The 13085-nt window shown below is 42.4% G+C and overlaps 1 protein-coding gene across 2 annotated transcripts in view; it reads left to right on the top strand.

The window, feature by feature from the left end:
* Nucleotides 1–13085, top strand: part of LOC126161406 (V-type proton ATPase subunit H) — a 64187-nt gene that overhangs the window by 38131 nt on the left and 12971 nt on the right. For both annotated transcript variants that reach the window (XM_049917184.1, XM_049917186.1), the window contains one exon: nt 3044–3222. In XM_049917184.1, the coding sequence (XP_049773141.1) occupies nt 3044–3222 (179 nt within the window). The remainder of the gene's footprint in view (nt 1–3043; nt 3223–13085) is intronic.

A 13085-nucleotide genomic window follows, 5' to 3' on the forward strand; every position in this document is an offset into this window, starting at 1 on the left:
ATTTCAGTTGGGGCAATGGGCAAGCCGGACCATTTGCCCAATATCCTCTCATTCCAAGATCTCCTCCACCTGCTCAGTTCAATGCAGTTATGCGTTATCATTCATAAAAATTAAGTTGGGGCCAAATACACCCCTGAAAAGATGCACACGGGGAAGGAGTACTGGTCACAATAACAATGACCAGTGGGTGTACCATGCTCAAAGATTTGAATGTGGGTATAATTATGCAACTTTATGCCTCCCCACTCCATAACACCTGGACCACCAAAATGATGAGGTGCGACATTGTTCCTAGGTGCAGTACATGTTCTCACCTCTTGCCATATGAGGCTAGTCCAGAATCATTACCCAGACTGAGTCCCACTCTTTGTTGGTCCAGTCTGTTTGCTCTTGGCACCATCACAAATGATGCCAGCAATATGCGGTTGTTCGTGGTACCCAACATACTGATCATCATACAGAGAGACCACTCCTATGCGGTCACCATCCCACTGTGGAGCCTGAGATTTTGTGCGTTGCAGTCCTGTTGTGCGTGGGTCCCTTCTTACCTGTTGCACAATGTGGTGGGCATTTGATGCTGTAGTTGTCAGTGGTTGACCACCTCCTCTCCTTCGGGCAGCAGTGCCCTTTGTTTGGAAACTCCCCATGCACATGAAACAATGCTGTGAGCAGTACCAAATTCCTTGTGTACACTCTTCACATTTCAACTTGCTTCCAGTTTCCCAATAAATCTTCACCATGTGAAGTCATCCAGATGTTGTTACTGGGCCATGCTGAATTGGAGACAACCGCCACAGCATTCTGTAACTGCTCATGGATTGGCATGCCTGTCTTTCCCATTCCTTTAGTTGCCTTGTGTTGTGAGTCTGGCCCCATTTGGCACTATAATCACGTTGCCCTTACACCATATAACATCCATGTTTCAGTGGACGACTGGGAGACCTCTATCAACATGCTCCCACAGCTTCATTCATTTCCACCGAATTGTTAATATGTTACGTTCCTTTATTTACCTCATCCTTAACAGCGGTGTACAACAGTTATGTGAACAACAAATGTTACAGTTTTGCTTGTAGTGGTTAATAGCTCTTAACAAAATACGTAGTTGCCACTTGGTGTGGAAAAATTTGCACAAACAAAATTAGTCTCCTGGAGTGGGCTGGAGGAAGTGGGAGGAAAAAACAGGCTGCAGCTTGCTGCAGAAAAAAAGTGTATGAAGACATTAACAGTGACAAGTTCAGGAAGCATAATTAGATACTAATGCTGGATTGAATTCGGATAAGTCCATCAAATTCCGGCTCATCTTTCTGGGTACACAAGATTCGCATGCTAGTAGTAATACACCTCAAGTGTGGAAGCTCATTTCTACTTTTCTTCTTTTGTGACTTGTCCTCACAGCAGTTTCTTTTGTTTCAATCATTGACCTATTTCTGTTAAATGCATATTATTTTCCAATATTGACAAACTTCAGTAATAAATATGCTGTTTTGTGATCAAGAAACAAACTTTATATATAAACTATGAAATTGTAGATAGTGAGCAGAACACTGAGTAGAACCAAAAGATTTTTCAGCTTGTAGTTTTTGCATTCTCTTACTACAAGCTAAAAGTGAGGGAGGCTAACAGAAAATTCTTATGTGGCAACAGCGTCAGTTTATTGGGTTGGTGCATACATTCATAGTGTTTTTCCAAAAGTTTAATAAACACAACAGATACACATAACAGAGACTTAAGTCACCAATAATATTTCCTCCTTCACTGTTTACAACAGTCTGCCAATGCTGGGGTAACTTCTTCTGTAACTCTCGAAATTACTTGCTTTTGAGACAAAGAACTCATCGAGCCATGTTTGGAGCATATTTTCATCTGGAAAGGAAGTTCCTTGAAGGTTGTTAGATAGCAAAAAAGTTGAAAATCTGAGAGTACAAGATTAGGTGAGTAAGGTGGCTGTGGAATGACTTCCCAACGCAATACCTGTATACTGTTTCTTGTCAGTCTAGCAGAATACAGGCAGACATTATCGTGGAGTAGTAGCACTTCACGCAATCTTCCTGATCGTTGTTTTTGGATTGCGTATGCAAGATGTCTCAGTTGTTGGCAGTAATTTTCAGCAGTGATGGTTACACCTCGGGGAACCAATTCGTAATACACCACACGGTCGCTATTCCACTAGATGCATGACATTGTCTTTTGTGGATGTGCACAGGTCTTCATGCAGAGCTTTCATGCTTTATTTGAACTCAACCATTCCTTTCATTTCCTTATGTTAGCATAAAAGACACCATTTCTCATCACCAGTAATGATACACGACAGAAATGGTTAGCGTTGTTCATGAGCCAATTGATAAGCCACCTGCTGATTTCTGTGATTTTGGCTTAGAGCATGCGATACCCATACACCTGATTTTTGAACCTTCCCCATTGCATGCAGGTGTTGCACGATGGTGGAATTATCACAGTTCATCACATTTGGTAGTTCTCAAGTACACTGAAGTGGATCGATGAGGATTAAGGTATTTCATTGCACCTCGAAGGTCTACCTGAATGTGGAGGGTCACTAATGTCAAAATGATCCTCCTAAAAACGAGAATACCATTTTCTTACTGTGCTCTGTCCAATTTCATTATCCCCAGACAAGGCGCAAATATTTCTGGCTGGTGTCATCCCTTTATTGAACTCAAACAGAGGGATACGTTAGAAATGTTCAGATTTCTCCACTTGAAACTCAATTTTCTTGAGTTCACAGCCCCACTCACTATCCCAGAATTACAAAATTACAATATGTACATTCAATTAGCAACAGTGAACTTCAAATAAAAAATGACAATTGACAAATAAATCCTGGACACCAGCATGCAAAACAAAAATACTACAGATTAATACACCAACCGAATATCTGTGTATCTGTTCATTGCTCCCAATGCGTCTTATTACCATAAATCAATTTTTATATTTTGGTATAATGTTAACATTCCACTCCTATTAAATATCCTTTATGGTCTCATTTTGTCATATTTGTATTGTGTTTTATTTCTGATCGTAGAATCTTATTGAAACGCCAGAAGACAGCCAAGTTTCAAAGGAACATTGTATTGCTATGGTACAGTGTAAAGTGCTTAAGCAGTTGAGTATCCTGGAACAAAGAAAACTTGATGACGAAGATATAGTTGCTGACATTGAATTCCTCAATGAGAAGCTTCAAGCATCTGTGCAAGATCTGAGGTGAGATGGCATACAGCATTTATTTGAATTTTTAGCTACTAATAAAGTGATTTGGCTGTATTTTGCACTAGCTTTTCAAATCTCGAACTGGTCTTTCTGACTTACATTTTCTGTACTATTCCGAACACATGTTTCATCATTCCTGCAGCAAAGCCACTGTTACTCCCATTCTCATCAAAAGAGAATTGGTGACTTTTTTAGACATTGTGCACTAGTAAATAAGTACCATGCCTTTGACCAAGTGTTTGATCAGGCAAACGTCTGCAACTCAGAAATTTATTCTATAAGTTTGATGAAATGGTATGACAAGTCAGGAAAGGAAGGAAACGGTTGCTACTAAATCAAATTACAAGAATAGTAGCAGTGTCAAGTCACCAACAGGCAAGTAAACAAGACTTAAAACTTTGCTAGCTTTTGAACAAATACTTTTCTGTACTAGATACATTCTGCTAGAAGAACTCTTATTAGGTTTGCCACAAGCACTCCAGATCGTCTCTCTCTCTCTCTCTCTCTCTCTCTCTCTCTCTCTCTCTCTCTCTCTCTCTCTCTCTCTCCTCAGCGATCACAGGCCTTGTAGACCACGCACTGCATCAACGATCTGCTTCCACCGCCTTCTATCTCTCACAGCCTCTCTCCACCCTGCGGAAATTCCTAATGCTGCAATGTCCTTCTCTATGTCATCTTTCCACCTTGTACAAGGTCGGCCCAATGGTCTTGTTGCCTGGAGAGTTCCTTAAAATGCTTTTTTGGTGATTCTGTTGTTTTCCAATCTGGCCACATGTCCAGCCCGTTGCAGTCTCTTACTTTTTAATTTCTGGATGATAGTGGGCTGCTTCATTAACTGAATTCTCCATACACCATTCTCCAACACAGGTCCCCAGATTTTTCTCATTACTTTTCTTTCAAAAACATTCAGTTTTTCTCTATCATTCTTTGTAAGTGTCCAGCTTTCTGAACCGTACAGTACTATGGGGCAGATAATAGTGTTGTATATCTTCATCTTTGTGGTGATTGACAAAGCCTTACTTTTGAGGGGGTTGGTTAGTGAGTACAGACATCTTGACCCTGAGGCTATTCTTTCATTTATATCCATTGTTATGATATTTTTACTGTTGAAACGTGATCCAAGGTATTTAAATTGGAGAACTTTTCTGAATTTATAATGTTGGTCAGTTTCAAAGTAAGGATTTGGGTTTATGACTCAACCTATTTCTATATATTCGGTTTTCTCTTGGTTAATCAAAAGCCCGATTTTGCTGGCACTCTGCCTGAAGATCTGTACATGTCTTTCAGTTCTTCAGTTTCACTGAGCAACACTATATCATCTGCATAAGCCAGGAGTTCTACTTCACTGTGTTCGAATTGGAGACCATTGTATAGATGTAAATTACTCACCTGAACCACTTTCTCTAATGCAAGGTTGAAGAGGACACATGAAAGAGCATCTCCCTGTCGTAAGCCTGTTTTAATTGGAAAGGTGGGGGATATGGATCCTCTGAACATCACTGCTGCCTGGGAGCCATCCATGCACAGTTGTATCATCCTAATGATTTTACTGGGATCATGTCTACTCTTTTTTTTCTTTTGCCATACAACAAGTTGTTTTCTTCTACTGCTTTAAATGTAAACACTCATCCACTAGCTTATTACTTCGATGATAATTTATGCTATTTTTCTGTAGATATGTTGTTACATATTGTCGCAGAAGAAGCTGCGTAGCACAGTCACCATGGCGTAGTGGTTATGATAGTAGACTGTTGCTTGGAAGTTCGTGAGTACAAAACTCACCTGAACTGTAAAATTTTAAATTCTGTACTTGGTTCGAGTACATTCTAGAAGTATCCACAAATGCCAAGAATCATTGTACTGGAATGTTCTGTAACTGTATATATACTGTATGTGTTCTGGCCGGAGGCAGTTAACTCCGCACTCTTGTATGTGCAAGTGCTGAATAAATGTATGTTAAGTGAAGTTAATGTTCGTCATTTATCTAATTACACCTTCTTCTACGTGACATTATTCTGGTGGAGGCACCGGGTGTTGGAACTTGGGATAGCCCAAATTACCGACGACACAGTGGCTCCCATCAGGCCACGACAGAGCCGCCTTTTACATGGTGAGAAACCCAAGTTCAAGCCATATTCAACAGATTGCAATCTATCAGAGACAGAAGAAGAAGACATTATGATGACAGCAACTGTGTGCCACCACATGAGACATCTTTCTGGGTTCTATGGCGACAGTGGCCAAGATCCAAACAAGTGGCTGAAGGTATATGAGCATGTAGCTAAATTTAACAAATGGGATAACACCATGTGTTTGGCTAACGTATTTTTCTACTTGGAGGGCACTGCCAAGCAATGGTATGAGAACAACAATGAGAAGTTCACAAGCTGGGAAGTATTCCAGGCAGAACTGCGCAAGTATTTCGGCGACACACAACAGCAGAAGTGCAAGGCTGAAGATAAATTAAAGTGCAGGGCACAGCGTCCAGGAGAAACTACAGCATCCTACATTCAAGACATCTTGGGGCTGTGTAAAATAGTGGATCCTAGAATGGAGGAGGAAGATAAGGTTGCACATCTCATGAAGGGTGTTGGTGAGGACATGTATCAAGCCCTACTCCTGAAGGAGGTTTCGACAGCAGACTACTTCATAAAATGATGCCAGTATATAAAGACAATGTATCAAAGAAGAATTACATGCAAGAAGTGTGAACAGCTTCCAAATGTGGTATCAATGTCTGTGGTGGAGGAAGGAACTGACTTCACAAGTGTTCTTTGTCAGATAGTGAGGGAGGAAGTTCAGAAGGCACTTGGATTGCACGGCGAGCAAAAAACCGAGACGCTCCAAGAGGTCATAAAGGGAGGAAGTGGAACAGACATTGAACCCAATCTCTCATTCTTCATTTCCCTTCAATACAGTGAAAAAGTAGAGACCCAGGTGAAGTTGCGTTCCTACAATACCACATGAGGAACCTGTTGGGGGCACCAAGGAAGACTGATGTCTGGAGGACCCAGGATAACCACCAGTATGTAATCGCCTAATAGCTGAGCATCATAGAAACCTCCCATGCTGAGTCTGTGGGTGAAATTGGCGCTACCACTACAAGACGAGATCTTCTACCTCAACTATCACCAGATCTAAAGGATCAACAGAAGAAGCTACTTGCCATTCTTCAAGAGTCCTCTGAATGCTTCGGGTGAAGAGCAAATTAGACAAATCGACTGTGAAGCACCGGATTAACACTGGAGACCATCAACCGAAAAGCCAGAGAGCATACTGTGTGTCAGCAACGGAACATCGAATAATTCGCGAGGAGGTAGAGAAAATGATGATGAATGACATTATTTAACCTTTGCAGAGCCCATGGTCACCACCAGCAACGGAGTAATTCACAAGGAGGTAGAGAAAATGATGATGAATGACATCATTTAGCCTTCGCAGAGCCCATGGTCATCACCAGTAGTTCTTGTCAGGAAGAAGGATGGCAGTTGGCACTTTTGCGTTGATTACAGGAAGCTTAGTAAGATAACTAAAAAGGACATTTACCCCCCTTCCACGAATTGACGATACACTAGATTGTCTGAAGGGGGCTAAGTTTTTCTCAACCATGGATGTGTACTTGGGATACTGAAAATCGAAGTAGATGAGGCTGATCTTGAGAAAACTGCATTCATCACCCTTGAGGGCCTGTATGAATTTAAGGTAATGCCGTTTGGTTTGTGTAATGCACCAGCAACTTTTGTACAGATGATGGATAATCTTCTGAGTCACCTGAAGTGGACGATGTGTCTTTGTTATTTAGATGACATTATAGTGTTCTCAGAGACATTTGATGAACATATAAAAAGACTGAGGGCTATTCTTAAGTGTCTGCAACAAAGCGGACTGAAACTTAATCCAAGAAAGTGTCTCTTTGGAGCAAAAGAAATCAAAATACTTGGACACCTTGTGTTAAACGAAAGTGTGCGGCCAGACCCAGAAGGATAAAACCTATACTGGAATTTCCTGTTCCTGAAAGTATTAGCGATGTGAGAAGCTTCCTCGAATTATATTCTTATTACTGTTGTTTTATCAAAGGCTTTTGTATCAAAGCCAGGCCACTCAAAGAGTTGTTAAAAGCCGATGTTAAATTTATCTTGGGTGGTGCTCAACAAGATTCTTTCGATGTGCTGCGAAAGGCTCTGACGACTGACCCTGTACTTGGTCTGTGTGATGAGAGAGCATCTACAGAACTACACACGCATTCCAGTGGGTATGGGATTGGTGCTGTTCTGGTGCAAATTTCAGATGGAAAAGAGAAGGTTATAGCCAATGCTTATATGACACTTACGAAAGCTGAGGGAAACTACTCAACTACAGAAAGAGAATATCTTGCTGTGATCTGGGATCTGGACTATGTGCAAATTTCGACTGTATCTCTATGGATGCCATTCACAGTTATTACAGACCATCATTCATTTTGTTGGTTGACAGGTCTTAAGGATCCAACAGGATGACTAGGCAGGTGGACACTACGTCTTCAGGAGTATGACATTACCATAGTGTACAAAAGTGGAAGAAAACACCAAGATGCCGACTGTCTCCCAAGCAACCCCGCACAAGACCATCAAGACTGATGAAGATAGTGACTGCCTCACTGCACTCCAGGATCTCTCTGCTGAGCAGGAGGAGGACACCAAGATATCTCAAATTATGCTTGCCTTAAATCGGTCAGAGGATGTGAAAGGACAATTTAAGGTAGTTAATGGATTACTTTGGAAGAAAAACTTTGATCTGTTTGGAAAGAGGTGGCTACCAGTGATTCCTAAACACATGCGCTTAAATATTCTACAGAAATTCCTTGACACATCTGAGGCCGAACATTAAGGATTTATTAAGACATACGATAGGATCCGCAAGAGATTTTTCTGGCCAGGTTTATTTAGGAGTGTCCATCACTGTGTGTCGCACTGTCGAGAGTGCCATAGGAGAAAGGCAGTTCCTCAGAAACCACCAGGCCGACACATACCAATTCCACCAGCCAAAACATCTTTCCCGCATATTGGGATTGACCTCCTTGGATGATTTCCAACGTCTGCTAGTGGCAATAGATGGATTATTGTTTGCACTGATTATCTGACACGCTATGCCATTACAAAAGCTGTAAAAACAACCAAAGCATCCGAGGTAACCAAATTCATTGTGGAAGACATTGTATTAAAACATGGTGTCCCAAGGTCGTTAATTACGGATCGAGGGAAGGTTTTTCAATAGCATCTTGTGACAGAGAGAAACCGTTGGTGCAACATTACTAATAACATGACAACTGCCTACCATCCACAAACTAACAGGCTTACTGAATGCCTTAATAAGACCTTGGCCAACCTACTGTCAGTGTTCGGCAGTGTTGAGCAGAGTAACTGGGATGAGGTGCTACCTTTCGTGACGTTTGCTTACAACACCGCCAAACAAGACACCACGGGATTTACGCCATTTTTCCGGGTGCACGGGTGTGAGGCAACTATGACGATGGAAACTGTTTCCGTTACATCCTAATGATGTGGATGACTACATCAGCCAGGTGTTAACCAGTGCTGAGGAAGTTCGGCAGTTAGCTCGACTCCGCACGCTGCAGGCTCAAGAAAACGATCGCCGAAGGTATTAAGCAAGCCACCGCCCTGTTGTCTACCAGCCTGGTGACCTCGTCTGGATCTTCACTCCTGTTCAGAAGGTTGGTCTCTCTGAGAAACTCCTCAGGCACTACTTTGGACCTTATAAGGTTGTAAAACAGTTGTCTGATGTTACTTATGAAGTTGAAGATTTCGACCTCAACACAAGATCAGAGATACAGTCCACGTCCTTCGAACGAAGCCTTCTAAGGATCCTGCAACCCAGGGTAAATTCAAAGCTCCAGCGACAGGCAACAAGCAGAAAGGTGATGAAGAACGTAGCAGCAGAGGAAGTTCTAAGCTCACCACCAGGGTGAACATCAGTCGTCAGGAGTCGGAGCATGCAGGACCAATGACTCATTCCCGGACTAGGAGAACTTAACACCGAGACACTGTTCTCTTAAGGAGAGAGCAATGTCGCAGAAGAAGTTGAGTAACCCAGTCATCGTGGTGTAGTGCTTATGATACTAGATTGTTGCATGGAGGGTCATGAGTTCAAAACTCACCTGAATTGTAAAATTTTAATTTCTGTATTCGGTTTGAGTACATTCTAGAGGTAACCACAAATGTTCTGTAACTGTATACAGGGTGGTCCATTGATCGAGACCGGGCCAAATATCTCAAGAAATGAATGTCAAATGAAAAAACTACAAAGAACGAAACTTGTCTAGCTTGAAGGGGGAAACCAGATGGCACTATGGTTGGCCTGCTAGTTGCCGCTGTCATAGGTCAAACGGATATCAACTGCGTTTTTTAAAATAGGAACCCCCATTTTTTATTACTTATTCGTGTAGTACGTAAAGAAATATGAAAGTTTTAGTTGGATCACTTTTTTCACTTTGTGATAGATGGCGCTGTAATAGTCACAAACATATGGCTCACAATTTTAGACGAACAGTTGGTAACAGGTAGGTTTTTTAAATTAAAATACAGAATGTAGGTACGTTTTACCGTTTTATTTTGGTTGTTCCAATGTGATACATGTACCTTTGTGAACTTATCATTTCTGAGAATGCATGCTGTTACAGCGTGATTACCTGTAAATACCACGTTAATGCAATAAATGCTCAAAATGATGTCCGTCAACCTTAATGCATTTGGCAATACGAGTAACGACATTCCTCTCAACAGTGAGTAGTTCGCCTTCCGTAATGTTCACATGCGCATTGACAGTGGGCTGATGCATGTTGTCAGGTGTTGTCAGTGGATCACGATAACAAATATCCTTCACCTTTCCGCACAGAAAGAAATCCGGGGACGTCAGAAACGGTGAACGTGTGGGCCATGGTATGGTGCTTCGATGAGCAATCCACCTGTCATGAAATACGCTATTCAATACCGCTTCAACTGCATGTGAGCTATGTGTCGGACATCCATTATGTTGGAAGTACATCGCCATTCTGTCATGCAGTGAAACATCTTGTAGTAACATCAGTAGTACATTACGTAGGAAATCAGTATACATTGCACCATTTAGATTGCCATCGATAAAATGGGGGCCAATTATCCTTCCTCCCATAATGCCGCACCATACATTAACCCGCCAAGGCCGCTGATGTTCCACTTGCAGTCATCGGGGATTTTCCCGTGTCCAATAGTGCATATTATGCCGGTTTACATGACTGTTGTTGGTGAATGACTCTTCGTCGCTAAATAGATTGCGTGCAAAAAATCTGTCATCATCCCGTAATTTCTCTTGTGCCCAGTGGCAGAACTGTACACGACGTTCAAAGTCATCGCCATGCAATTCCTGGTGCATAGAAATGTGGTACGGGTGCAATCGATGTTGATGTAGCATTCTCCACACCGTCGTTTTTGAGATTCCCGATTCTTGCGCAATTTGTCTGCTACTGATGTGTGGATTAGCCACGACAGCAGCTACAACACCTACTTGGGCATCATCATTTGTTGCAGGTTGTGGTTGACATTTCATTATGTGTCTAAACACTTCCTGTTTCCTTAAATAACATAACTATCCGGTGAACGGTCCGGACACTTGGATGATGTCGTCCAGGATACAGAGCAGCATACATAGCACACGCCTGTTGGGCATTTTGATCACAATAGCCATACATCAACATGATATCAACCTTTTCTGCAATTGGTAAACGGTCCATTTTAACACGTGTAATGTATCACGAAGCAAATACCGTCCGCACTGGCGGAATGTTATTGTACCACATACTTATACGTTTGTCACTATTACATCGCCATCTATGACAAAGCGAAAAAAGTGGTCCAACTAAAACATTCAAATTTCTTTACGTACTACACGAATATGAAATAAAAAATGGGGGTTCCTATTTTTAAAAAATGCAGTTGATATCCGTTTGACCTATGGCAGCGCCATCTAGTGGGCCAACCATAGCGCCATCTGGTTTCCCCCTTCAAGCTAGATGAATTTCGTTCTTTGTAGTTTTATCGTTTGATTCTTATTTCGTGAGATATTTGGCCTGGTCACTATCAATGGACCACCCTGTAATATCGTATGTGTTCTGGCCAGAGGCAGTTCGCTCCGCACTCTCGTGTGTGCAAGTGCTGAATAAACCTTTGTTAAGTGAAGTTAGTGTTCATCATTCATCTAATTACACCTTCTTCTACATGACAGTATTATTTAAGTCTCATTGTAAATGATTGTTTTATTAAGTTCTTATATTCATTGTTGAAGTTTATGTACACTGGAAGCAAACAGTGCTGTGTCATCAACAGACTTAAGATGTGTCATCAGCAGACTGAAGATGGTTCAGATAAATTCCATTGAAGTGTATTCCTTCTACATTTTGACATTTGAGGGGCCTGAACATTTTTTCTAGGGCTGCTGAGAATAGTTTTGGTGATATTGTGTACATTTACAAAGTATCATCCTGTATATATAATGAATATATAAGGTGCATTCAGAAAGAAATGAGCCGGAGTCTGGAATGCGGAAACCGGTGACAGGAAGGTAATATCGTGGCACGTGTAACGAGGTGTGGTTCCGACCAGTGTGTGGAAGTTCACAGCCCATCGCTAGAGGGCACGCGTGCACGTCATGTGACTATAAAGAGCCAGCAGCAGCATGCGTCAATTGTCCATCGCTGCCAGTCGCATTGCAAACAGTGACGTGGTGGCGTCAAAAGAAGAGCTGAGAGGTGTTGTTTGTTTTCTGACAGCGGAAGGAGTAGGAGGTATGGACATTCATCGACGAATGTCACAAGTGTACGGTGAACACTGCATGTCCCTTGGAAGGGTCAAGGCATGGAACAAGTGCTTCAGGGCAGGACGGACATCGTTAGCCGATGATGCACAGTCTGGAGCACCACACTGCATTATTGATGACATCGTCCAGCTGGTGGTTGCACTGATTACCCAGGACCTCCGAGTGACAGTGAAAGCCATAGCCGCCGTGGTCAGATTGAGCACTGGAAGTGTTCACACCGTCATGAAGGAATGACTGCACATGCACAAAGTGTGTGCCCAAAGGGTGCGCCACAGTCTTCAACCAAACCAGGAAGCCTGTTGAAAGACCCACTGTCTTGTTCATCTGCAGTGCTATGCTCGTTAAGGGAATGCATTCCTGGCATGAGTGATGGCTGGAGAGGAGTCATGGTATCATCACTTCCAACCAGAATCAAAACAACAAAGTCTCCAGTGGAAGCATCAAGATCACCACCACAATAGAAAAAAGCCAAGGCCGTCCACACGAGTGCAGGAAAGGTTATGCTGACGTTCTCCATTGACCAAGATGGCCCCATTCTGATTCCCTTACTGCAGCACGGGACAACAGTGAAAGCCCAGTGTTACTCGCAAACCTGGACCACCCTTTGCCAAGCGATCAAATCAAAATGACCAGGCAGTCTTACCTGTGGGGTCGTTTTGCTCCACAATGCAAAGCCTCATACGGCCAACACAGTGGTGACACTCCTGCAGAAATTCAAGTGGGAGGTTCTCGGCCACCCTCCACACAGTCCGGACCTCTCTCCCTGTGATTATGCCATTTTTGGTCCCCTTAAAAAATCTCTGAGTGGCAAACGATTAACCTTGGATGACGACGTCCAACTGTATGTGCAGAACTGGTTAATATCGCAGCCCCGGGAATTTTATGAGACAGCCATTCACCACCTTGCGTCACAGTGGAACAAATGTCTCAACAGCCAGGGTCGATACTTCTAACATGTAATTATGCCTCTGGCTCGTTTCTTTCTGAACGCCCCTTGTATAAAAGTTACA

Source organism: Schistocerca cancellata, chromosome 2 (genome assembly GCF_023864275.1).
Source record: "Schistocerca cancellata isolate TAMUIC-IGC-003103 chromosome 2, iqSchCanc2.1, whole genome shotgun sequence".
Taxonomy (NCBI): domain Eukaryota; kingdom Metazoa; phylum Arthropoda; class Insecta; order Orthoptera; family Acrididae; genus Schistocerca; species Schistocerca cancellata.